Source organism: Colossoma macropomum, unplaced genomic scaffold (genome assembly GCF_904425465.1).
Source record: "Colossoma macropomum unplaced genomic scaffold, Colossoma_macropomum, whole genome shotgun sequence".
Classification (NCBI taxonomy): Eukaryota; Metazoa; Chordata; class Actinopteri; order Characiformes; family Serrasalmidae; genus Colossoma; species Colossoma macropomum.
In genome coordinates this window covers 12,335,346-12,362,418 of record NW_023494802.1, presented here as the reverse complement: position 1 = coordinate 12,362,418, position 27,073 = coordinate 12,335,346, and the positions used below count along the sequence as shown (strand labels likewise).

General features: G+C 41.3%; 1 protein-coding gene across 2 annotated transcripts in view; it reads right to left on the bottom strand.

Annotated features, from left to right (window-relative positions):
- The window catches only part of vps13d (vacuolar protein sorting 13 homolog D), a 46,416-nt gene extending 20,741 nt beyond the window's left edge, over positions 1–25,675 (bottom strand). The window contains exons 1-45 of one of the 2 annotated variants that reach the window (XM_036591999.1): positions 25,094–25,675; positions 24,291–24,499; positions 24,113–24,190; positions 22,633–22,823; positions 22,460–22,540; positions 22,235–22,351; positions 22,047–22,151; positions 21,721–21,891; positions 21,451–21,551; positions 21,176–21,344; positions 20,901–21,002; positions 20,139–20,340; positions 19,716–19,898; positions 19,475–19,605; positions 19,284–19,350; positions 18,867–19,046; positions 18,639–18,769; positions 18,418–18,550; positions 16,030–18,291; positions 15,452–15,603; positions 14,260–15,357; positions 14,056–14,146; positions 13,830–13,956; positions 13,557–13,737; positions 9,877–10,101; positions 8,557–8,722; positions 8,229–8,442; positions 7,789–7,960; positions 7,238–7,353; positions 6,918–7,130; positions 6,440–6,711; positions 6,217–6,350; positions 5,945–6,100; positions 5,623–5,821; positions 5,468–5,542; positions 5,154–5,351; positions 4,721–4,810; positions 4,373–4,513; positions 4,123–4,248; positions 2,981–3,086; positions 2,725–2,877; positions 1,381–1,516; positions 1,069–1,116; positions 827–977; positions 499–715 (exon numbers count right to left, since the gene is read on the bottom strand). In XM_036591999.1, the coding sequence (XP_036447892.1) occupies positions 499–715; positions 827–977; positions 1,069–1,116; positions 1,381–1,516; positions 2,725–2,877; positions 2,981–3,086; positions 4,123–4,248; positions 4,373–4,513; positions 4,721–4,810; positions 5,154–5,351; positions 5,468–5,542; positions 5,623–5,821; positions 5,945–6,100; positions 6,217–6,350; positions 6,440–6,711; positions 6,918–7,130; positions 7,238–7,353; positions 7,789–7,960; positions 8,229–8,442; positions 8,557–8,722; positions 9,877–10,101; positions 13,557–13,737; positions 13,830–13,956; positions 14,056–14,146; positions 14,260–15,357; positions 15,452–15,603; positions 16,030–18,291; positions 18,418–18,550; positions 18,639–18,769; positions 18,867–19,046; positions 19,284–19,350; positions 19,475–19,605; positions 19,716–19,898; positions 20,139–20,340; positions 20,901–21,002; positions 21,176–21,344; positions 21,451–21,551; positions 21,721–21,891; positions 22,047–22,151; positions 22,235–22,351; positions 22,460–22,540; positions 22,633–22,823; positions 24,113–24,190; positions 24,291–24,387 (9,458 nt within the window). In that variant the 5' untranslated portion in view covers positions 24,388–24,499; positions 25,094–25,675. The remainder of the gene's footprint in view (positions 1–498; positions 716–826; positions 978–1,068; positions 1,117–1,380; positions 1,517–2,724; positions 2,878–2,980; positions 3,087–4,122; positions 4,249–4,372; positions 4,514–4,720; positions 4,811–5,153; positions 5,352–5,467; positions 5,543–5,622; positions 5,822–5,944; positions 6,101–6,216; positions 6,351–6,439; positions 6,712–6,917; positions 7,131–7,237; positions 7,354–7,788; positions 7,961–8,228; positions 8,443–8,556; positions 8,723–9,876; positions 10,102–13,556; positions 13,738–13,829; positions 13,957–14,055; positions 14,147–14,259; positions 15,358–15,451; positions 15,604–16,029; positions 18,292–18,417; positions 18,551–18,638; positions 18,770–18,866; positions 19,047–19,283; positions 19,351–19,474; positions 19,606–19,715; positions 19,899–20,138; positions 20,341–20,900; positions 21,003–21,175; positions 21,345–21,450; positions 21,552–21,720; positions 21,892–22,046; positions 22,152–22,234; positions 22,352–22,459; positions 22,541–22,632; positions 22,824–24,112; positions 24,191–24,290; positions 24,500–25,093) is intronic. The other variant, XM_036592000.1, reaches the window with a different exon arrangement.
- Between the last annotated feature and the right edge of the window lie 1,398 nt (positions 25,676–27,073).

Genomic DNA, 27,073 nt, shown 5'->3' with positions numbered 1-27,073 from the left:
CCTTCCGCACTTTGGCCCCACGAAACCTCGCTTTGGAATCCAAATAACTTGTGTGCTGTTATTTCTTCATTTCTTTGCATCTTATTTAAGTAACTTTCTACTTTTTATCAAACACCACCCCCACACACTTTTTTCCATCTCTCTTTCTTTGTCTAGCCTTCAAACTTTCCTGGTTGTTATCATTATACTTCGTTCTGGGACGGCGCGTTTAGTCACTAACGTGTTTAGATATGTGCACTCTGGTATTCACCCATCACATGCCGTTTGTCCTGGGTGGTCTCCGTTCATTTTTTTTTTTTTATATAGGCCCACATTAGACACGACACTACATTTCTCTCTCTCACTCGCCCAGCAGCCCACTGTGAATTCTCCCAATCCTGTTAAAATTGAATTAACGAATGAATGAATGAGTCAGTGAGTTACAAAACAGGTCCATGAGGTGCTTTGCATGTAAAAAGCATATTGATGAAACCTCTCCAAACCTCTCCCTGCGTCTACCTGAAGCTGCGTTTGAGCTGGTCATCAAAGTCAGCTGACTGGCACTCCCTCTTGCTGCTGCTGATCTCTCCAGGGCGCTCCACGCTTGTCCAGTGTATTGGCATCTTGCAGAAAAACAGCCCCAGACCTTTGGGTCGAGCCTGAAGCCTCCACGAGGTCAAGTGGAGAGGGATAGCCAGGGCTTCTCCAGGCAGAATAGGTGGAAGCACAACTGGTTCTGTTGGAGACAACAAGTCAATAAGTCATTAAAAAGGGCTACTTGCTGTAAGCGTATGAGTGATCAAAGTTACACAAGCCAGAAGCAGGAAAACTGTACTAAGACACTCACTGTCTGGAGCTGAAGGGCTGTCCAGTCGTACCTCCATGGGGACCTCTAAACGATTTTTCACCATGAGAGCGGACTGCACTGTGATGACCTTGCGTGCACTTCCCTCCATAGTGATGGAGAAGACCACTCTGACAGGGGGCAAGGCTGAGAACTGCAAACAAGTTTAAATTCTGAAAATCAAGACCTCAACTTCTAACAAACTTAATGATCAATTAACAGAGAAAATCAATGCATATACGCACATATACATGGGGATGTATGATGTTGGTTCTGCTGATTGGGCTGCCAACCTAAAATCAAAGAAGATGCTTAAAATGTTAGAATTCCAGCTCAATTAACTATTATCAGCGAATTGGATTAGATCACAATAAAAACATCAAAGAAAAGATTAAAAATGAAACCCTTGATAGAGTTCAAGGACCTCAGTAATAAGAGGAGAATCATCAAGTACAGAGTACTTCAATGAATCATTCCAACATTAATCAGATTAGTCTGATCCAAGAGATTAATACTGTGATATGATTGCTTGTATTTTAATAGGGCCAAAAACTCACCGTGTTAGAGGGGTTATTGCGATCAGGGGCAGCGTAACGGAAGAACACTCCGACTTTATCCACTGATACAGGCTTTACCTGCTCCCAGCCTGCAACACGCACCAGCAGCTGGTGCAGCTTCAGCTCATGGGTGTGTCTGAGGACAGGACAATAATCAAGACCAATCGAGAACAGATGGGCTATTACAAAAGCAACTTCCCCATGTTTAACAGAACATAAAAACGGACTTAAACTCAAGGATTCAAGGACAAACAGAGACATCAGGCTCCATTCAAAGAACTCAATTCTGCACTATTACACTCCAGAACCTTAGCTAGTTTTCCCCAAATATAGAGTATATTAAGCCATTTGTGCTCCAACTTTTCCTGTAATTTTACACTCCTTGATATACTAAAAGTGACAAACAGCGTCTACATTGATTTCCCTAAATCTATACAATCATTTAATACATTTGTAGTCTTGCATAAGTAAATATTTGAAAGTGTGTATAGTACTTTACTGGACTTGCTATAAATGGAAAAAATTACATAAATGTAGTTGATTATCTAATACGTGATTGGAGTCCAAATTCTGCTTTTTTTAGTTTAGAACTGGAACTGTGGGGCTAATGCTTCTAACAAACACTAGTAGTCAATAGTCACCCAAAAATTGTTTCCACAAAAACACATCTTTAAAACTCCTCTTAACCCACTCAAACCACATCCAGGTCTTCATTAACGTCACATATATGTGGTTTAAAAAGCATGACTTACTGTAAGCTATAAAAATTAACAAAACCTCACTGTTTTGAGCAAATAACTTTTGAGTTTCATACAACACCAGAGCTTGTTTTCATGAAGGAGGATTGATCTTGGATCAGATTCCTCTGTATTTATGAGGTTAAAGTCACAAATACTAATTGCAGATTAGCACTACTCTTCATTGTTGTCTAAAGTTGCTGCCCGCAGTTTTACATATTTTTACAGGCCACAGTAAGTCACAGTGTAGTCCTGAACCACATTGACAAGTCTGCGTGACCTAAATGAAGATCTGTATATAGTTTGAGCTGGCTGAAATAAGTTTGGGTGATGTATTTTTATAGAAATTATTTGGGCTATTTGGGTAACTACTGAGTTCTACTGTTTGTTTGCACTGTTAGCCTCCCCACTCCAGTTCTAAACTAAAGAAGCATAATTCTGACTTTACTGATGTTTAACTAATTGACTGCATGTGAGGCATGTGGAAAACTGCATAAAAATGCTTTTTATTGTCAAACCATTCCTTTAAATAGGTTACGCTCATACCGCTTTTTTTTGTGGTCTGTATTTTTTCCAACCGAATTTCAATACAGAAGAGTTCACACACCTGTGTCTAAGTTTCTCACGGGCCTCAAACTCAAACGGAATCTCTTCCCCTGGCAGCACCTCTCTCCACTGACTGATGTTATGTGTGTCATCCGTCCCGGGCCCACGCACGTCTGATATAGAGTCAGCACTACCACTGTGAGACAGTGCCACCCTGTGGACATAAGAGGATCCAGGTGAATTTCCACAGATGCAAACATCTTAGTAAGTTTTCATTTTAACTAAAATTTCTACCATTTGACACTAGACTTTCTGACCTGGTTGGTGTGGTGGTGAGGGTGGCAAACCACATAGTACATCCAGTATGGTTACGTAAGGCATAGGGAACAAAAGGCTGCCTCCTTTTAGACAGCTTCACGTCCGCTGAAATCGCACAAGGAAAAGCACCATTGGTAAACCTTACTTTTAGTCAATAAGAGAGGAGAACCAGTATTAACATTTGAGGTTTTTAAACTGCACGCAAAACAGAAACTTTCCACAAACACTGAAAGTGAATGCACACATGGATGGTTTGGGTCTCTTTTACAAATCAAGACTGGATCATGTTCATTCATAACTTGAATGTAACATATGCATCTGCAGTTTGCATGTTTTCATGCCATTTCAATACACACAGACAAAGCAACACAGTTTCACAAACTACAATTTCAAAGCCATATCTGTATGACTTTATGATCTTCAATACTCCAGATGGAAGCCATGGAGTAACTGTGCAGGTAAACGATGGTGGCCGAAAACAAACATGCAATTGGGATAATAACTCCAGAAGGTTAAAACAAAGAGAAAGATCAAAAGGAATAACTGGGGGCTGAAAGTAGAAGCGAAGCTATGCTAAAATCTACAACATCAGACACTGGCTTGTTTAAAATTCCACTGCTCAGTCTATGAACAGTACCTCGGGCATGAATCTGCTGCTCAAGGCAAGTCAAGCTGGCAGTGCTCCTAGTTCTAAGGTGGGCAAGAGGCACACCTGACAGCAGAGAAAGAAGGTTAGGACAGAGGAGAAAGAGAGATAGAAAGACATGCACGGAAGATGTAGGATAGGAGTGGACTTAGAAAAGCAAAGGTTGTGATTCGCAGGATATATTCCAGAACTTTAACTACTGTATTAGACAAGATTTCTTGAATAACGTCATGCCATGTGATGCTGTTAAGTGACTGAAAGGCATATGTTCTGCATGTTACTGACGTGCACCCAACTTGATAAAAGAAATTAGTTTTTAACTAAAGCACTTAAAAAGGCATATAATCTCAGTGTCCCTAAACATTTTATTCTCTCCATAATATTTCCATGAGGTAGAATGTGGAGAGCAATGTTTTTCCCCCATGTGATAAAGTACACAGAATCTTTTTCCAGTCGTGGCGGGAAGTCAAGATTGACCGCATGCCTGCTACTCACTCTGACCAAAGGAGGGGGGGTCTACAGAGGAGCCCATCCAAGACAGGGAGGCGGAGGACTGTGGCGACTGCTCGTCTTCCTTACAGTAATCTGCTAACCACGAAGTCTTGGTGGTGCTGTACTGCTCTGTGTGTCAGAACGACAGGCCGACAGCAGGGTGAGAAAAACATCACACCACTCATAAATATGGAGGCAAACAGTTAAAGAAAAGAGGGCAGGTGAGTGAGGGGGTTTGACCCAGACTGCCTACCCAGTAAGACAGAGGTGATGTTCACATCCAGCCTTTGCTTGGCTCGCACTCCCATCTTCAGGCGAGGAGGATGGAGCCGGCCTGCCGCCTGCTGCTGCCAGTTCAGGACACATGGCCAGGGCTCGATAAACGGCTCCCAGCCTGCAAACATACACAGAGGCAGAAACCAGTCAACACCACCTCAATGTCTTGAATGTTTACTCTCTAGATGTTCAGTTTTGTCTCTAAACTACATATTCTGCCCCTAAACTGTTCCAAACAAGAAAAAAAGTGCTTTGGAGATGACTCATGAAAGCTTTCATCAACTCCATAGCTTAGCATAAAGCCTTTGAATTGACTCCAGCTCACCTGAGAGCTCTCTGTTGTAGTAATCTCCAGACAGAGTGAAGCTCGCATTCCCTTCTTGGGTAGATCCAATCCTCTGCAGTACTGACAAGCCTTTGATGATGCATAGGGGTAAAAACACCTTTCAAAAAGTGCCCTAAACGTTCTCTCTAAATGCTTTTATGATCATTGCTCAAGCTGACAAAGCATAAAATAACAATAAATGTTAAAACAGATGTGGCTGCATATGCGTTGCACCGCCACTGCATAATATTATTATTTTTTTTTACTATTATTTAGTGTCATCAAGTCGAATCCGACTCCTGGCGACCATTTGCTTAGCGTTCAGAACATCCTGTCTTCAGTTTGGGTCTTTAAGCTTCTTAATGGCTTGATATGACAAGCATACAAAATATCAGACTATATTTCTCCAACAGCACAGTAAGAGTAATCTCACGTGAGAAGGTGAGCTCAGCCAGGGGGATGTCACAGTCCAAGCAGTCATCAATAAAGCAGATGCACACACTCTCAGCCTTAATCTCCACCCCAGAGAGTGGGGGAGCAGAGTGAGAGCTTGAATCAGAGTTGGCCCTGCTCCTTCCAGACATGCTCTCTGCGTTCTCCAGCAGCCATGTTGCAGCCTGATCCAATTGGCCTGCAGGACCACGCACAAACATTTCACTGTACTCCCCAGCACATCTATCACATTTCCTCAGTCAGTCAGGCAATTTAAAAAGCATGACTTGGACTCTTTACAACATGACATTTCACCTTTGCAGTGAATGAGAGCCCTCCTGCAGTCTTCCTTCCTGAATCCCAGGTCCTGTAAGCGTGTCAGCTGATTTTCTGAAAGTACATTCAGATAGAATTACTGTCTGATGTTTCACACTCCCAGCCACACTACGGTTGTCTTCTGTGGGTCCTACCTAGCAGGGCCTCTGTTCGATGCCTGAAGCTGTCTTTAGGTTTGGAGGTAGTGTCTGGGCTGGCAGTGGATGGAGCTGTCTGGGAAGCAGAATCAGGGTCAGCAACACTAGGGGAGCCAGTGGGTATAGACTTAGCAATTGCTAGGAATAGCTGCACATCATTGTAGGAAAGTCGGATAGCCAGAGCAGGAAACTGGATCTGTGGAGACAACAAACAGAGACCAAGAATTTAAGTAGTAAGAGGGCAAAAATTGGGACAGAACACCTCTACACATTGTAGGAACGTAGAAATAACTTGTGAGGTACTTGAGTATACTCTAACCTCCAGCAAGGGAGGAAAGTCTTCAATGTTAAAGGCATCCAGCAGCCCTGAGCTGCTTTGGTAGGTAGGGCTGCCGCAGAGCTCCACTTGCACATTGACAGGATCAATGATAGACAGGGCTGTCTCCTGCTCACTGCCCAGTCGGCACGAGAACACCTGAACAGATGGGAATGAAGACGAAGCAGCTATTAAAGAAAACGTTCACAATACAAAATACAATGTCTTTCACTGCTACTGTAGTAAACATTACAGTCCTAGGCTAAAGGGTTCACCTCAATGCCAGCCAAGCTGCCGGAGAAGGGTCGGTCCAGAAGGCGAGGCTTGTAGGTGAGAACAGTGGTGCCTTTCAAAATGATGGCATTGGTGTCCAAACTTGAAGAGTCTTCCACAACTACAAACTCTGTCCCTGGACAGAACAGCAAACAAGTAGCCCACTCAATTCCCATGAAAAATAACACTGCATGACCACAAAAGCATTACCAAAGGAATCTTTACCTGTCACATTAAGCTTGACCTCCAAATATTTGTCCTGGGTGACAGGAACAGTAGAGCGTTTTGTAACAACTCCACTTTTGACGGTTTTGGGCATGACCGCGCCAGTGGTACCCGGGTCACTGCTGCCGCTTGGCCAGCGCTGGCGGGTGGGCACTGCCCCTTTTTCCACTGGCATGTGCAGGAAGTCCCTGACCAGCTGGAGCCAGTCAAAGATCAGGAACACTCGCAGGTTATTCAGAACCACAGTGAAACACGAGGAGTCCCTAGTAGATCTAGGACACAGACAGATTAAAAGTTGTCACACAGGACCTAGTTTAGCTCATGTGTGAATCAAGATGAACACACTGGACAAATCTGAAAAGATATAGAATACTGGAGAAAAAGATCCAAGATAATCTGAAAGATAATCTAAGACTCTGATATGATTATCACAATTACAGTATGCACAAAATCTTTATCATCATGTGAGGAAAGGCACCTGTAATGTAGCTCCAACTGCAGGGATGCCCGGTTGTTGCCAGTTTTAGAGGGCTGTAGAATGCAGTCAAATACATTGTGCTTGCCCTCTGAGGCACTGCTGGATTCCCTGTAGCGTGTGTCGTAGGCCAGGAGCGAGTGAGACACCAAATTCACAGACTTGGAGCCGTTTGAAAAACTCTCAAATAGCAGCTTGGATTTCTTAAAGTCAAAGCTATAAAGGGGAAAAAATACAGGTCACTTCTTCTTTGTAGTAAGCTATAAAAGTAATTAATATAATATAAAATAAACATATCAATAAACAGGAGGTGAACAAAACACCTGGCCAAAGACCGCTTAGGCCCAGATGATGCAGGTCCATCAAGTAACTCCAGACTGACATTCATCATGTCAACTAAGAGAGAGAGGCCTGTATAAACGTCACCACTCAGCACCGTCTGTCAATGACAAATGCAGAGACGAACACATTAACAAAGCATTCAAATGAGTCTCCTGAGAGTGACTAATTCAGCATCAGCAGTTCACCAAGGTTTACACATCACTTTTCCCATATTCTGCAAAGCAGATGGAGCTACAAATAAACCATCTGTGGATGCAGTTTCAAAACAATACTGTATTTCATCTAAAAACAGTGCTATGGTTGCAAGTGAATTGAAAAAGTTGGAGACCAGCTGGCATGATTTCATCCACACAATAACAGGACCCAGCTTTCTTTCACTGTTGGCAACTTTACTATATGCTACGATGACCAAAACATACACATAAACACTGTTTTACTAATCTTATATACAGTTAGAGACCCTGATAACCCAAATGATACCAAACCTTAGATAATTTATATAGATGTAATGTAAATTCAGGGGGTAGATTACATAGCTGCTGGGATCCTGTAGGTTGTACGGTCTAAGGAACTCCTCCACAGGCTCTCCAAGGTTGTGCTCCAGCAGTCCACGAATTAGCTGGTACCGCTCCAGGTCCAGGGAACAGTGTACAGATGACAGGCTGCCATGGATGGACATGTCTGGGACTGCATGACTCAACTCCCTAAAACAAAGAGGTAGATAATGCGCGAGTCATACAAAACATCAAGGTTGTGCTTAATAGTTTAGTTACATCCACCTAGAAACGCTGTCTCTGAATATAGACAAAAACACATTAATGAACACCAAAGCACACCAACTGAGCACATGCATGGTCAGATATAAATTCTGATTTAAGAGTCTTGCTCTGCTATTTTGTGCTCAAAAACTCACAAAAACACAGAGGAAGAAAAAAAACAAGCTGGTTAGCGTGTAGCACTGTTTGTACTTACTTGTCTAGATTACGTTCCACTTTAAGTTTGAGGCGGCAGCGATCCTTCAGCAGACTGCCTCCCGTTCTGCGCACTGAGTAGGAGGTAAACACCAAGTCAGTGTCCAGGTGCTTCCCTCCACTGTCCCATGGTTCACAGGGCAGCCGTTCTGCAGCAAATAAGTCCATCTCTTCCAGATCCAGGGCAATGCAGTCTAACAGACACACATGATCCTCTACAACACAAAGCCACAGGTTATCTAGCACACAGAACACAATTCTCAAAAATAAAAAATAACTTTGTTGTTTATGTTGGATTTATGCCACACAGCAATCCTATAGTTATTAACCTGGGCTTGGTGGCATATTTGCTTCAGGGATGTGTCCCATGGCAGGCTGTGGCCTGCTGAGGGTGAAGCCAGAGGTTGTGGTGCTAGAGGCTTTGAGTTTGTCTGCTGACACTTCCTCACTTACTTTTGAAGAGCATTTTTCAGGCTGAACATTTTTCACCTGATCCTTTAGGAAAGAAAAGAGCATCAGCACAAATTATCACTCAAGTCACAAAAATACAATCTACCAGGGTTCAGGTATTGAATAGAATGCTAAAATACAGATGAGAAAAAGCAAAAAATGAGAAATATAAATATTAGATATAAAGAGAATGTTTGTAAACGGTTGGAGAAAATAACAGCTGAGTAAACAGCACTGTGATAGGATTGTGCACTATTACAGAGCATGAATGATTTCATGCTGTATGTGTAGCAGAAAAATGCTTTCAGATTTCACACAGTATGCTCAGAGTGGCAAGTTATTAGAAAATATATTTGTTGTAGGGGTGGGTGATATGGCAAAAACTATAACATTATTACATTTTCATGAAACACAGTAAGCAATATAATATTTAGCTTTTTTAGGTTTGATAAGCTGGAACAGATAAAAAACCAGCAGTACTGCGATTAAAAATGCTATCAAAAATTATTTTGTTTCAACATTTCACATTCTCACTGTACTGTACTAATCCAGTTAAACAGGGCGAATTATGATCTCTTTGTAATAAAACAGACAGTTGCTCAGTGATCTGTAAGTAATGTCGATATCCACAATATGCTCAGAAAAGCATACTGTGATGCAAGATATCACAACAATAAACTTCATCATATTGCCCACCTCTATGCAGCTGCATGTCACTAAAGGAGTGACAATTACGATACGAATTTGCAGTGAAAGAGAAACACCTCAAAACCAAAAACCTCTAATGAATGATACCTTATAGTGGGAGGGATCCTTGTACGAATTAGCATGCAAAATCAAATTCTTCAGAAAAAAAAAAGTTAAAATATAGTAAATGTTATTTAAAAAATGAATTCATGTTACAAAGACACATGCCTGGCTCTTAAATTGTCCATTAAAGAGATCCTCTAATAACCATGCACAGTGAAAAGAGTTGGAACTGCATCTATAGAGAGCTTTCATCAAAGCTTTGTTTTGTAGGAGTGTGGGGCTATAAAAACAACTTCCCTTAAAAAGTAGGTACCTTGAAATACCTCCCCATAAGGAACACTCTCCTACTCAACCAAGCAGAGGGAAAATGCTCCTGAGATGCATCTTATGGGTGTAGAGCGTCTGAGGGCGTGCATATGAAAATGTTCATGTGGGGTAACAGGACTCACCAGAGAAGGGAAAAAGGTATGTGCCATGGTAAGTTTCTCTACCTTGTCTCTGAGAGAGAAGGTGCCACGGCTGCCTGCCGGCAGGAATCTGTTGCTCACTTTGAGCTGGCCGAGGTTGGCCACTATGAGGCGCTTTGAACGGGAGCTCTCTGGAATCAGGAGAACAGGAGCCCCTGCCTCAATGTCCAAAAGCATTCGTGAAGCTCGCTGTGGACGCTCATGTACCTACAGGACACAGAAGATATAAAATTAGCAAAAATGGTCAGTCCATTGTTTTGAGAACATCAGGAGCTTCTTTGTTTGATTTACAATTTTTCTTCATTTCATTCTGTTTCCTTTTCTCAGTAACAACTCCTTGACAGCTACACATCCTTTTAGACCCACAGTGTCGAGCTGTCTGTTCACAGTGGAAAGGATGGACATGAGTATATCCAAATTCTGCCTTTTCAAAAAGCTTACACTAATTAGGAAAATGACTGACAGTTGGTGAGAGACATACTGAATATTACACACATCACATATAGAAACTAAATGGAAAACAATAAATAATATATGAAGAATTTCTCTTCTAATCATAGAAATGCTGCTTCAAACAGTGACAAACATAAATCAAGGTTTAACTGGAGTATCAGTAACAGATGGATTACTTCTGATTCTAATAACGTTATCCAATTAAGCACTAAAGTTAAATATGAGCCGTATCCTAATGAGAAGCTCCTGATCCCTGGCCTGAGGCATGTGAAAGGAGATTAGAGCGTGGGCAGACAGAGCTCAGTGTCTCTGGAATGACAGAAATGGGAGCTGACAACTTCCTGGGTAACCTCCTCTCAGGAGGGAAGGTGAAGGGTGCCTCTCCAACTGGCAGCTTTCAAACACCTAGTTACCTGAGCCATACAGCCCATCATTACAATGGAAGCGTTGATTATATAAAAGTATATAATAAGATGGGGCAGTATGAATTTTTTTTGAGTATATAGCGCTGGTGCTATAAAGGTTGCAAGTGTTGTAGCACAAATCAACATTTTTTTAAAATGAAGGCAAAAACTACATAAAATACTTCAAAAAGAGTAAAAAAAAAAAGTATAAGCTCACCAGCCACTTCATTAAGTACACCTAAGTTGTATCTACACTCATTGTACATGTTATCAGCTCCACTTACCACATAGGTGCACTATGTAGTTCTACAATTACAGACCACAGTTCATTTGTTTTTTATTATATAATTTGTTAGTCCTCTTTTACTTATTTATTTACTTTATTTGTGTGGTGGCGTGTCAATGTGCGTTACACTGGTATGAGTGCATCAGACACAGCAGTGCTGCTGGAGTTTTTAAACATGTTCACTTTCTGTCGGCTCAGTCATGCCTACCTTGTTGGTTTATCGTGTAAATGTAAAATCAAAGACAATAAATCATCTGTTGCTGCAGAGTTTAGTCGGAGTTGAAAGATGTCAGTCATCCGCTAGGCCTTCATCAGTGGTCACAGGGCACAATTGGCTGGATATTTTTGGTCGGTGGACTATTCAGTCCAGCAGTGACACTGAGGTGTTTACTCCAGCAGCACTACACTGCAGTGCTGAAATGATCTACCACCCAAATAACATCAGCTCTGTGGTGGTCCTGCGTGAGTCCTGACCACTGATAATTAGAATCATTGAGGAACAGCAAAAAGGGGGGCTAAAAAGTATTCAGAGAAACAGATGGGCTATAGTTTGTAATTGTAGAGCTGTTAAGTGCAGCTATATAATCTACTGCTTGCCCCTCCATAATCTGTAAGTTGCTTATATATTGTGTACTGTATGTAAATGATATGTACATTGTCTGTTTATTACTTGTCTATATACAATCTGCATATAGCTTGTATACTGTGTATAGAGTGTATATTGTGTATTGTCTGTAAATTATTTGTACACTGCATTTAATACTAGATATACTCTCAGAGCGAGGAAATTCATGCCAATAGTAACGCACATTACAAAAGGTGCAATAAATACTCAACAATCCTCAAAATACATATTCTCAAAGTTCAGGTTTCCAGGTGAGGAACATGTTAGAAATGTAGTTTTCTATGTTATGGCAGAGACACTGGGCAGGGCAGTGCATCACAATGCTGGCTCAATATCATGCTGTCTGTCAGCCACTGACGATAGACGAGAAGTTCTTTGCATGGTAAAATGGTTCTTCAGATTGAGGGAGAACACGTTGAATATGGTGCTTTTTGAATATAGCATTAAAAGGATCTTCTATTGTTTCAAGTTTGGCATCGTAACAATAGCAGAACCCTTTCTGGTGCTGCCCCGCACCTCCCCACCCAGTGTCTCTGCCATAAAGCAGAAAAATATATTATTTATTACTTACCCAGAGATCTGAATTGATAAATATGTGTTTTAAGGAGTGTAAAGTATTTATTGTACCACTGTAAGACTAAAGCCTCCCCCCACTGAAAGAAAACATTCAAGCATGAAATGGTTCTATATAGAACTAACGGGTCTAAACAGAACCTTTCCCTTCACAAATGAACCCTTGAAGAACCCTCGTTTTCAAGGGTGTACTGTTTGAATTACCTGATGGACGAAAACTACTATGACACTCCAGAACAGCTTGCACAACAATTCTCTGCAGATGGCTTGAGGGGGTTCACACCAGACGTGTTTTTTTTTTTGTGACCAAGATGCCTGTTTCTGTTGTTTTCAGTGGAGGAGGCGTTTTTTGTGTTGTTTTGCTGGGTGCCTCAGCTTTTATGCACCCTGTGCGGCTGTGTTTTGTGTTTCAGGCAGTCAGAGTTGAAAAAAGTTCAGCTTGAAGCAGTCAAGTACCCTACGTCATTTTCTGTGCTGACCAGTCTAAACAAAGTTTAGCAGTTTTTCACGGATTCACAAAGACCAGCTTCTTTAGTTTCATCTAAAGTTTCTAAGTCTATAATTAGCAAGCAAGCTAATTTTACCTAGCCAATGAGCAGTCGCTAGCTGTTGCTTAGCAACAGGGAAAATCAAAGCCCAACACAGCCTTGGAAAAGTGCAGGCTGAACCCCCAAGAAAGGGAGAGCAAACAAAACTTCAGAAAAAGAAAGTGTGAACCACTACTTAGGCTGGTGGGAAATGCAGTTTGATATTGCACATGCCACTTAGCAAGGATAGCTCAGGAATAACGAACTATGAATAACTGAGTACAACTTTCATCAGCTGTGAGCTTTTATGTATTCACAAAAGATCAATTTCTCCCAACATGTGTAACAATGTTGTTCCATTGCACTACCCTGCAAGAAAACAACACCAGCAGCATTTCAAGAATTGGATGAACTGCTAAGCTGCCAGCAATGGTGCTAGTGCTATTATGATGATAATTAAGGTCAATACGAAGTTCAGATGTCATCAAAATGTCAAATGTCATCATTTGCGATTGCTAGAAGAACTCTAATTTCCTATTCACATTGACTTTAAAGGACTACACAACTGGCAGCAAGAAAATAACTAGCACATAACATTGCATAAGGTGAGTCTGAGGTGACCAACACATTAACTATATCTTACTGGAGTAGAGACATGTGAAATCACCATTACAAATTGGCTGCTGATTACAACCGGTCATGTTACAAAGATACACACTGGAAAGATGTAATTCAAACATATCATGTCCAAAGTTTAACATTAAACAAACAAGGAACAAAAATGGTCTACTTACAGCCTGGCCTTCCACTGCTGCTCTCTGCCTGCCTAAAACATCCTGCAACTGGGTGAAATGCTGAATGAAAGCCACCACTTCAGTCTGGAAACGCTGTGTGTGCACATACTGCACTGACGCCATTTGCAGAGACACCTTCATGTCACACTCCCGTTCTAGGAAAGGGTCAGGTTGTCCATACCTGCAAAAAATAAAGGAATTTGCAATTTCTAACCTGAAACACTGCTGCGAAGTGCAGAATACATTTTGATGGAGTCAGTAAAAGCTAATTACTTGTATATATTGAAGACAAGTGCCTCTCCACCACGTGTTGTAAAGCGCTCCCTGTACAGGTCACCATGAGCGGTCAGGTCACTCAGTGACAGACTGCCCAGGCTTCCTTGCAAGGCAAGATCTCCATCTAAAATAAATGTACATTAACAAGGGTTTATATACATCTGTGTAAAAAACTACCAAGTTACAGCTCCTGCACTGAAAAAAGATGCTTTAACTAACTCACCAATCATTTCTAAGTGCGTAAACAATTTTGAGACACTAGCTTTAGCAAGCTCATTAGTCTTCTTGTTCAACACTAGAGACAGAGAATGGACCTGTTTAAGGAGAACAAAGAAGAAAAAAATTAATTATATGTAAAATTATATGTATAAAAAATATCTATATTGGTACAAATCTATCCCTACGAAATCAATGCATATTTTTCTACCTTCAGGTCGACTTTGGTGTTGACCTTCTCCTCCAGTTCCTCCTCATTTATTTCAGGGCACAAGTCTGCTAAATCAGCAGATGCTGTGTTGTACAGTGGGTGTCCAGGTACTTGCTGAGGAGAACAACTAGGCACTTTCAAAGCATGGTTATTGGCAGTAGAACCAATGCCAAAGAAGTCCAAAATGACAACCCAGGTTTGCAATGTGATGAGAACATCCAGGCAGTTGAAGTCTACATCTACACTACGACCAATACTGCCATAGCGGGTCTTAAACTCAGGGTGTCGTCTGTCCACTAAAAGCACATTTATGTGAACCAAAGAGTCATCGAAGTCTGGCAGAGGATGAGGGGATGGTGTATTCCGAGAAGGTGATGGGGGAGGGGTGCTGGGGCATTCTGGGTCTTTCTTAGTTTTCCGGCTCGATGCTGAAGGAGTACTGGGGTGTCTCTGATAAAACTGGAAGACATTCTGGGCCTCCTCTATTTGAGCGGGCAGTGAGCGTGGCATCTCTGGGTACAAGGCATTGGACGCTGATGGGCATGACTGGGAGAGATATTCTTTAGGGCTGAAGGTAGATGCTTTGGGGGCACCCCTGGAAACCATAAGGTGCTTGTGCTTGGACTCAGGATTTTGCTCCAGAAGGTCTTCCATTAGCAAGGAGCGAAGGGCCAGCTGGACTGACAGGGAGTGAGGATGGTCCTTAGTGAAGTCTCCTTCCAGGTCCTGGAAGCGCAGACTGACCAGACCCTGAGATCCTTGGCTAAGGTCTGCACTCAGCTGCACCTGGAGCTCAGATACTTTGAAAATGGCTCTGACCTGGGTGAAAGAGGGAGGCTGCAGAGGAGGGCTGGTGTCCTGGAGGGGGAGTGGGGCTGAGAGGGAGGATGATATAGAAGAGTAAGACAAACCGATAAGAGGTGGGTCACGGGCAAACAACCCACCCTGTGGATCAGGGAAGCGATGTGGTTTGGTGGAGGAGGGTGTTGGGGGTGGGGGGGTTGGTGGCTGACTGGGAGTTGCTCTCTGGTCCTCAATGACTGATAGGTTATCCAGAGTCTGAAGAACCTGTTCATACACAGGTTTACAGAGAAAAACCTGGAGAAAAAAGATAAAGGTAAGCATAAAAATGTAATACTAGAATAGCTGAATTAACTCGCATGACTTCTCAAACTTTGCAAGACTCCTTTACCTGAACAGCATTTACAAATTTGCCCTCAACTCTCAGTAATCCTGTACCGTGGTATGGTTCATCACATGACAGGAAGGTGAACTGTGTCTCTTCATCTATGGGAACTTTCTCAAGAGTACACTGGATGGTGGTGTCTTTTAGAATGTGAAAGGCTGAAGAAGAGAGAACATTAAAAGAGAATGTAAATATGACGAGGTGCTGTTTAGCAAGTCTTAATTAAATGTGAGAACATAACATTGTCATTTCTGCCCATAACTGAAAATGTGTAATGTTTCATCTACCATCTTGGATAATGACTGACAGGCCCATTGAAAACAACTTGAAAGTCTGTAACCTGAAGCTATTATTCTAAAGCCTCTACAGTAAGCTTTGTAGCTTTTTACTTCCTTTATAGTTTGCCACATTTGAGACACATATGTCAATATTTTTGACAATCAGCATTGTCACATTACAGCATAATACAATAAGGTATCTTGGTGAACATGGATTTCCTATCTAAGGTAAAAAAAAAAAAGGTATAAAAAAAATCTGACTTGAGAATGCTGCCAGTGCTACCACTCTCACAAAGAAACACTCACCTTTTCCACGGCTTAAATACTCAAAGAAGTCATGCCGAGTAAACTGTGGCTCTTCAAAGTTAATGTTGTTGTGAGAGGGTGACTGGCTGGAGCTGGGGCTGCTGTCAAGGCGATGGCCTCTCTTTAGGACAAGGTGACTTGTATTGACAGAATAGAGTCTTATATCTTTGACTTCAACCTGTAATTTCTCTCTCTCTGTCCTGTCCTGTCCTGCTACAAAGTTCTGAATGGTAATGCTTCCTAGGTGACCAACAAGAAGCTCTGGGTGACCAGGTTTCCGAGGAATAGATACAACAGGCGACTCTATACTGACATTAAGAGTAAGTTTGACCAGAAAGGAATCCAATCCTGGCTCTTCCTTAGGATCTGTAAGATCCAGTTCATCTTCAAAGGGGTCCAGTGTCCAGTTGCTTTGACTCTGTGATCTGGATCGCCTAGATGGAGTCTCAAAGAGAGAAACCATTCCACTGTATTCTGCTGTTTTGGTAGCCAGCACAGAGGATACTTTTGTAGCAGCAGATTTCAGCATGGACCGAAAGTTGTCTTCTACCTCATTGGCAGAAAGACTGAGCTCTTTCAAGAACTTGGCCGAGTGGTTGTAGTGCAATGATGCCATATGAAGCTCTAAAGAACACTCTCCTTGAGACTTTTCCAAAAGGTGGAAATTTAAAGCCTCGGAAGAAGTTAATCCAGAAGTAGGAATTGTTAATCCAGAAACTTCGGCTGAGGGGTTATCCTCTAAATTTCCTATACTGACCACAAATTGACCCCTTCCGCCTTCTTGAGTCAAATCCACAAGCTGAATGCATCCTAGGGAGCCATTGACATCTAGACGACTACCCATTGATACGTTGACCTTTGTCCCATTTATACTGGCTGTGGCAATTTTCATGCCCCTCTTTTCCCCACCCAAGACAGTTCCAGTTGAAACTGTTCGCAAGAGCAGCAAATTTAATCTGTGGATCTCTACAGTCAGTTCTTTATTCTGATCATAAGTAGACTGAAAGGTCTCCTCTTGGTCCTGTCCATTGGGCAGCAGAGGTGGTTGTGGTGTTGAGGGAGTCCATGTGCTTTCTTCCTTAGGAAAGGACTGCTGGAGAAATTTGAGCAGCTCTACAATGGTTTCAGGGTTGAGAATAATATCCAAATTGTTGACCTGCATAGAAGTGACCTGAAGCGAGCTATCCAAGTTCATGGATGGACAATCTGAGCTGACAAATTGATATTCCAGTTTAATGAGAGCCTCCTGATCTCTAAGAAATGAGCTGAGAGGAGATATTTTGTCAAAAGGCAGACCCAGTTCTGAAGGCTCTGGAGACTTCCCATCTTGTGAGACTGGTGATGTAGGCTGGCTCTCTCTTAGACTGCCAGTGGGCACATCAAAGCTGAGGTGCTTATGAGATGCCACAAGGAGGTCAAAATCAGAGCCATACGTCTGCAGAGTATCCACCAAGAGAAGACCATGGACTGTGAGTGAGACCTCAGCATCATAAGGTCGCTTCACAAAATGAGCATTTGTACCAAATACCTTTAGGACAGATATATACCGCCCTCCACTTTCAACGCCAAGCTGCATGTAGTTGATGTTGAATTCTGCAAGGAGAAGCCTGGATTCAACCAGCACCTCCCGTGTGTGCTGCTCAAGGGTCATCACACTCTTTGTGAGATTTTTGTCAGAGCCATGGAGCTTCCACTGGCTGTCCTCCCTTTGAAAAATCTTTTCATGACGGAGTGTTAAAGGATCAGGAGATTTGATGCTCTCTCCCTTGTCACCCTTGCTCTCGTCTGCACCGTGACTACCTAGCCTAGCAAGGCAGCTTCTCAGCGCAGTCATCTTCTCTAGGTTAATGTGCACTTTTAGGTCTGGTAAGGTCCCTGAGAGAACTGCCCCAGGGAGCTGTGGGTCTGAGGTGTAACGCAGCCTCTGCTCCAGCTGCAGGAGCACATTGAATTTCTCCACTACATGGGTGGGCCCCACTTCACTCCCCTGCAGATGTTTCCAGTTGTCTTTGTAGCGACCAACCATGATCTGCAGGTCATTAAAAGATAAAGAGTACTTCTCATACAGGATTCTGCTGAAGGACTGGGCTCCCTCTGCTGATTTAAGGCTACAGAGGTCAGGGGTCTTCTCCTGCCCTTTAAACTCTGTCTCCTGTTCAGGAGGAGGAGATCCAGGAGGTGTTGCTAGAGGAGTCTGGTATTCCTCATCACTTAACTCATCTCCTTCTGATTGCGAGGCCTTCGACTTAGTTTTAGGGTCCTCTGTAAGCACAGGAAGAAAAAAAAAAAAAACATTTGTAGTTATTATACGTATTAAGATATCATCAAAGTTGCCTGTACAGACAGCCAAACAAACAAAATGCTGTTAATTCATTTTATATTCATTACCTTGGGAGTTGGTAAGAAGAATACGACCAAGATCAACTACCACTAGCATGGGGTCGTCAGACTGAAAATCATCTGGGAAAATAACTTGGGGGGCGCAAATATCCAATCTCATTGTCCAACGCTTACTATTCTCCTGTAGTGAAAAGAAAAACAAAGGTTGTACTAAAAATACACACATCAATTGCTAGTTATACCAGTCATGGAACAACATAGTTTCTTACAATGAACTCTCCAACTAGCAGCTGGTCTATAGTCTGCCGGATTTCAGCTTTTGTCTGCATTTTGAGCTTGTTGTATTGCCTCCTTGCTGCCTCAGCCACTCGCAACTCTAACTCTGACTGATATCCGAACCCTGGGGAAAAACAGTCACATCAAAACATTTTCTAAAATTAATACTAATTAGCAATAACAGTGAAAGTTCAAACAACTGAGTGTTAATTACTGCTGACCTGAGGTATGAACTCGCCCCTTGTAGAAAAAGTCAGCCACTTTCTTGATAGCCTGAGGGTTGTAGATGATATTGAGAGGGCTGGTATTAACCTCCAGTCTCCTCTCAAATTTGCTTCTTATTGGGTTACGCTCATAGATCATTTCAAAGACAGGGGATGCAGAAGACTCCATATAAGACGCTGAAAAATATAGAAGATTCTTGTAAGCTTACTTTAGCCACATAAAATGAGCAAAGCTCACTAAACATTACTGCAAAACAGCAACATGTATGAGAGAAATTCATTAGGTTAGTTAACATAAGGTTATAACATGTCCAACTGGTGCCAAAATATAACATGCACAAGGTAAAACCATTATTAGAAGAGCACTAATTATTCATCTCTCAAAAATAATTGTACAGATTGTTTTCCAGTCACCTGTGTTGCCTTTGTCTGTACTATTACTCTGACCAAAGGGTTGAGTGTTGGCAACAGCAACCTTTTCCTAAAAAGAAGAGGGGATATAAGGAAATTAAATCTTAACCTACTAGAATGAAAACAATGCAAAACTGTGGCTGTATAGAAGTAAATGGCAGTAAACTTTCACACACTGAGCTAGAGAAACATACTGGTTTTGGTGAGACAAGCACAGGGAAGATGGAGCCCTGGGTGGTGAGGTCTCTGAGAAACAACCCTCCAAGCCTTACAGAGAGAAGAGAAGACTCAGATCGGGGCAGAGACTCAACACCAATCTTCACCCCTGCAGATAAACACAAAGAATTTAGTATTCAAAAATACATTACAGATTGTATGGTTCAGTTTCCTTGTGGGGAGAAAAAAAAATGGCACACTGTACAGAATTTATTGTACCTGAAAACTCCAACTGAATCACCCCACTCTCACTGGACAATGGATTCAACTTGTCTTGCTGGAAAAGAGTGACAGCTGCCTTCTCAAGAAAGAAATCCAGCCGTGCAAAGAGGTGATCCCTCCTGGTAAAAGTGTTGAGAGTCTGAGAGTCTTCCAAAGGGTCAAATAGGTCATCTGTTTCAGCTGTGAATGGTAAGAATAGTTCACATTAAATAAATTATGTAAATTATCCATTTTCCTTTGAAGGTTGGCCATATTAATGAAAAAATAACTAATCATGAAAGAAATAAAGCACCATTTTAGTACTTTAAAAGAAACATACTGAGAAAACTGTGTTTTTAGAAGTATATATGTATATAAGATTTTTTTATTGTGAAGTATGACATAAGTTCCAATGTAAATAAAAAAAGCATCACAAGATACCCAGAATATCCCATTGAGTAGTTTCTGGCATAAGGTCATCTGTTACTGGCTGCCCATCTGGACCCCTCTCAGCACCTCCATACCAACCACCCCATCCAGGGAACCAGGACTGCAGGTACTGGATCATACCCGAACTGCCACTTTTAGGAATGGAACTGGATGGAGAGGTGGCTGTTGGCTCTGACATGGGCTCTCTTACACTCTGTAAATGAAATTGAATGCAAAGTATGAGATACCAGTTACTGCAATGCATTTTCAAGAACAACAACAGAATTATACTTTTTAAAGAGGTAATTCTATCAATTTCTAAACTTTCAGAATATTCAAATCATTAAGATGTAAACAAAGTCATTCAGAGTGGTCTGGTGGAAAAAAACAAGTGCAATTCCCCTTTCATATTTAAACTACTGCAATAAAGCTTTGGCCTTACAGCATGCATTTACAGTTCCAGTTCTAAAGGCTCATATCCAGCACAGTTTAGGGGTTTCATGGAATAAACACATCTACAAAATCTGGCAATTAACAGAAGAGCTGAACCAGGTGTTTTTGACCAGGGAAGTTACTGTGATTCTGGCCTTCCAGGATCAGAACTGAAAAACACCACCCTAGGGTTTGCCCTATCATACTACTAAATTTTATTCTGAGCAGAAACAATGACCGTGCTATATGCACTGTAGTTAAATATCAAAAAAACTGTTTTGCCTGACAAGGGCTTTGCTTCTAGGTGCTCAGTAAACTTCAAGATAAATCATCTAAGCTTGCCTCTGCAATTTCCTCCTGTTTGCGAAAGGCATCATGAACGATTTTCCTGAGACTCTGCAATTCCTCCAGGGTCTGTTCATCTTCAATCCTCTCAAACTCACTCTGTTTAAGGGAGAAACACAGACTGCAGATCAGAGTTCTGCAAAATGTATATGTATATGTATATATATATAGCAGATATTGCACACAGGCTGTTGGAGAGTTGGTGATTTATGGCTTTGTCCAGATCAAACTTCCCAGCCTCTAAGTCTATAAGTCTATTGAGGGAGTGTTACCTCCTCCTGTGGACTCAGAGTAACTCCCTTAAGCCTCTGGCTATAAAGGTTAGTGTAGAGCTGAGCATCGCGCGCTCGCTGAAGGGCAAAGTCCCAGTTCCCCCGCCTTCGCTTCTCCTTGATTTCGTCTAGGTTAACATTGATGGCAAACATCCACCACTGGCGGCAACTATGGAAAGCATACAGCCATTCAGAATCAGGGCAATAAATTGTATTTTATTCACCAAGATGGAAAAAAACGCTTGCTTTTCAAAATAGATCATAGTATGTCTTACTTTCCTGAGACGGGGACTTTGGGTCTCCACTTGCGAAAAAGCATCTCTCTCTCCCTCCTATCAAGCTCTTTGAGAAAGGCCATTATCTGCTGATACTGGACCTGTTATTTTGATTAAATCAAACATAAATGTTCAAACTTTAACCATGACATTAAATCAAACCTAAATTAATAAAAAAAAAATGCATAAAAAAAGTCATACAATAGAAGTTGTCACTGCATATCACAGTGGTGCCTCTTTGGGTTAAGCCTCTGCTGAATTAAGCAGTACCTGTGAGAGATGCAGTGACAGAGGCTCAAGCTGCACCTGACCCTCAATGCGCGGAGTGTTGCGAGATCGCAATGGCTCTTTCGAGGCATTCCTCCTCAGCAGCACAGAAGCACAAACGGGCTCAAATATGTACTGATGCTCTCGGCTCTGCATGCATGCAGTCATTGTCTCCTATTTATAAGAAGTGCAACAAAGGAGTGGATATCAGGAGAGTAAAATCATCTTTTACATCAGTGAGAATTCTTAGACTATTTTGTAAGACAGTATGATACAGAAAGTTATCTATGGAACACTGAGATAAAAAAAATATTTTTAAGACCCGGCACCTGTATTTCTGCAGGAGGAAGATCTCCAAGCATGGTGCATTGCGTGTCCCAGTACACACTGAACTCCTCTATCTCCAGCTGCTTCTGCCGCATTAGCTTCGGAGCCTGTGAGCAGAGAATTCCATTATAGAAGTCAGAGCTGTGATATTATTAACGGCAAATTCAATAACTTCTACTGTTCATCTTACCGGCTCTTTAGAGGGATTATTTGCTGATACATTCTTAATACAAACTCCAAAGGCAAATGGTTTTTCTGGGTTAGAGAAGTTATCCTCAAATCTTAAGTGTAAACCTTGAATCTTCAACTGCATACATGAAAAAAGAAAAAAAAATACATTGCATTCAAATGACAAAAGGTTGAAACTAACAGACTATTCAAATAAATCTACAAACATCACAGTGAATAACGTTACCTCAATATTCTCAACTATTCTGGTGACCACAGAGGCAGTGACAGAGTACCAGTATGACTCTCCTTTCTGCTCGCATTCACTCTGAATGACAAAAACATATTTTTTTTCCTTTGAAGAAGGAAGAAGAAGAACCAGTTGTTTTACAAGCATTTTCAAAAGCTATGCTTCACTACCTTCCATTTGTCCTCTAAGGCTTTAAGCAGCCGTTTCTTCTGCTCCCGCTCAGCTTCCCTTTCCCACGCATCATCATATTCCTGGGGATGGGCAGGGCCAATAATCAGATTCAGCTGAGACATGGAGATGAGCCATGGGTCACTATGAGGCCGATAGAAGGGGATCTGAAGCACGATCTTCCCAATGAAGCCTGCACAAATTTAGAAATCCAAAACAATCATCACAATTACGAGGAATTCTTCTGAGGAATTATGAAGAAGTCACTGTTATACACTAGGGCTGGCCAAAATTGCATTTTCCAGGCTTTGAATACTTATTGGAATTTCTAAATGAGTACTCATAAACCTCTTCTCAAAATCAACCTTAAAAAATTAAGTTTCCTAATTAACTATAATTTACAAGTGTTTGTTACTGCAGATCACATATTATCCAGTACGAGGCAACAAGGATTTAACAGTCAGGTTGAAGTCCAGCTGCTCTTGTGCTGTATGTTGCTGTGATAAAATCCCCAATTGTGGCCCTCTTGTTCAAAATCCGGTTTTTTGAGTCACTTCTCTAATGCTTAAGAGTCACACATCAAGTCGCTATGAGTGTACGAGCGTAAATAATTAGAACGTTCATTTCATTTATCACCATCATGAATTTAGTTTTGTTTTAGGTTTGTTTTATTTCTCGTTTGCTTATTTCATTAGACTAGTTCACTACTTTGTCACTGAAAGCAGAAGCGCGACATATAGGCCAAGCTGAGGTCAGTCACAGCCAAGAGCAAAATGGAAAGATCAAGACTCAGTCGTACGCAAATCAGCTGTTGTGTCAGTATGACACCTTAGATAAGGATCTCTATACTTACATATTTGATTTGATTCATTAAACATGTGTCTTCATGACATGCTAACCCCTTTTTGCATAATTTAAAGTGCTCCTACACATGATTTCTGAGGCATCTTTGCTCTTTTAGCTTCAATGGCCACATAGGAAGCATAGAACGTTGTGATGAAACTTGGATGTCTAGCTTGAATTTACGATGCATATAATTGAACCAGCTATAATTTATATATTTTCAACTGTTTCCATATATTAACAAACACTGTTCTATTTCAGAAAAAGACAAAACTTACAAATAAACAAGGAATCAGATACCAATGTAACAAACGAGTATTCAAGAATTCAAATTATTTGGGCCAGTCCTATTCACAGACTCGGTGTTCTTCAGAACACTAACAGTTTAGAGTTTTTTTGTTCTTTAATTTACTTTAACTAATCGAGCCAAAGTAAGAACAAATAAGAACACCACTAAAGATACACGCTTTCAAGTCACCAAACCAGAAATTCCTGATCATCTTTCATTGACACTTCTTTGCCAGTACAAGCTCAATCAATGACAGGAAGTCACAGACCTCAACAGCAGATATTAAGATATCTTTTGACTCAGCTGTATACTTCTGAAATATATACAGGGTGTGTTAAGGTAGCCTTTACCTGCTTTGACCTCAAAGGGTAGATCAAACTCTCTGAGTGCATCTTTCCTTAAAGGAAGATTCTCAAGTTCTACCGCTCCTGGAACATAAATAAAAAAAACCAAATCATTCTATGTTCAGAAACATTAAAAGATACTCAAACATAACGCTACAAATCAACAGCAGAAAAGAAACCATACCTTTGAGAAGAGCAACAGAGAGCTGATCAGTGTTAAGATTGCTGACATATTTGCCCAGGTATGTGTTAAGTACCCAAGCAACAAGTCCCTCCAACATTATGAGAGGTCAGGGCGGAGGGACTGGGATGAGCTGGGAATAAACAGAAGAGGATCTTCGATGGCGACGGATGGGGGCTGCACGCTCAATGCTTACTGCGGTCATCTGAAGTCTACAAAACAAGAGAAAAGAGCTTGTGTACTGGAGTGCAGCATCGGTTCGGAAAGTCAACATAACATTAATACAAATAATTTTCCACTTTGCCTTACAATATACACACTATGTATTATATACATAATTAATTATTAACTATCACACTCACTGAGGGGATTATTATTGACTTGGACTAAAAATGACTCAGAAGATCCTAAAACAGTAAGCAAAGCAAGACACTGGACGCCAGGCAGCAACAAAAAGTTGATTATGGACTACATGTCTAATAAGAAATTGCATCTGAAAATGCAAATGTCTAGTCTCTACATCTAGGGCAGAGATCACAGACAAAAATAGACACATAACTAGACGAAAAACAGCAGCCAAACTGACAGCTAACCTAGCTGCCTACAAAGCTGACACAAAACATGCTAACGTCGACTCCCTTTATCTTCAGCCTCTGCTGAGCAGGTGGGCGGACAATTCGGTCAGTGTTCAGTATCGAGCAGGTAGCTAACTAACCTACATGACTGTCAAAATTATGTTTGGGGTCAACTTTTATCCTGAGAATCGCCTGAAGCTGTGCGCTGCTCCAGTTTGATGGTCGGCTTACCATTGTATCAGGCCGGGAGTGAACGGTGGCCTTTCAAAGCAAGCAGTTTGGAAGCGTTTTAATCCACACAAATGTAACGTGGTGTCAAGTCATTTAGCTATAAACGAAAACAGAGCGCAGCGGTAATTACCCAGCGCCCCGAAACAGAAAGTCCGTCCTTGTCAAAACAGAAATGCCTTAGCGCTCGTTAGCCTGGCACTCGTCGCCTCCTCATATTAGACCATGAAGCTGACAGCTCTCACAGAAACAAAGGCTGGCTGACAAACAAATGACAGGCAAAATAACTTCACAGCGGCAGTGAGAGAAAGCTGCGAGGGCAAAGGTTGCAGTCTGCTACTACACTTAGCCTGCTAACTGGTTTAGCATAGCTCGGCGACCAACCAGCAACTTTTCAAACATGACGTAAAACTGGCTTAAGCGACTCAGCTGGCTTTTTCTCTCAAAGTTGTACCGCACTGCCCACTTGGTCTTGCGAAACGCAGTTCAGCCGAGCTGTCTGACAACATTATTTAGCGTCTCGGCTACTCTTTGTATTTGTCGCTGAGCTACATGTCAGTCTGACACAAGCACTGAGTTTCCTGTATCAAGCCAACAGCCAAGGCTCGAATCTTTCATTTGAACTGATTCCCAGATGAACTGATTCTAACTGAATCAAACTTGTTTTGTAGCGCCTACGCAAATGATCATTTTCGCCATACAAGACTGTCCAAACTCTCACATTTTCACTATTTAGACTGCAGGTTAGCTGTCTCCCTTTGTCTGTTTTACGTTTTTTCTTTGTGAATCTCGAGTCTGACTGTATTAATATGTAGCAGCAGCGAAGATCACAGACACGGTGCTCAGCGTTTTTATATGAATGAAGCTGGACTTGACTTGTGAATCAATGAATCGGAGTTCGACTCGCTAAAGCGGATATTTCAAATGAATCGGTTCGATAAACTGAACCGAATTTACGAGTAAAGTTCCAACCGGGCTTTTCCGGTCACGTGCCAAAACAAAGCGATTTTGCCGCGCGTGCGCCTTTGGAGCAGTGGACATCTAGCGTTGGGAGGTTAACGAGAGCTGCGATTGTAATAAACAAAGAGAAGCATGAAACCACTGTCTCACTTTACTGAAACATTAAAGGGGAGGTGGGGTTCTTCTGGTTTAAAATAAACTGCCGAAGCTCTGTGGTGAGAATAAGGGCAACAGTTTTGCACTCTATGGCATGAAATTAACATAAAAAAGAAATGAAACAAACAAATAAAGAAAGAAAGAATTATGAATTATGACCACAATAGAACTAAGTACACAGTAGATTACTTTAATTAATTTACACTAATAAGAAAATATCATCATTTGAAGATACTTCAGAGAAAGAATAAAAAGGCCTATAATAATAATAATAATAATAATAATAATAATAACATCAACAATAATAATAATAATAATAATAATAATAATTTCTTTATATACGTAACATTTTTCATTTTAGTTACAAATCTCAAAGTGATCTACACTTTAAATGAAGTTACAGTGCAATTATAAACAACTAGTGAAATTGAGACACAACACTCTAGACTAAACAAACATATTTTAATCTGGAACGTCTATCACGCTTGCATTCCTAATTATCTCTAGAATGCTGTTCCAGAGTTTAGGAGCTGTATAAGAAAATCTTCCAACAACAGAGCTGTGAATGATCCTTTGCAGCACAGAATGACCATACATCAGGGCTGTCCAAAGTCCAGCCCCAGGGCCAAATGTGGCCTGTGAATTGATTTTAACTTTTTCATCGAGAGCCATAACAAATATGTGCCTTGTATGAGCAAATTCAGTGGTTATCATATATATATATATATATATATATATATATATATATATATATATATATATATATTGGGCACCTCTGGCCAGGATTTGGCTTTCTACAGTCCGCACTCTGCCTTCCTCCTACCTTCAGTGCCCTCTTTTTTGAAAACCAAAATGGTTACCCTAAGT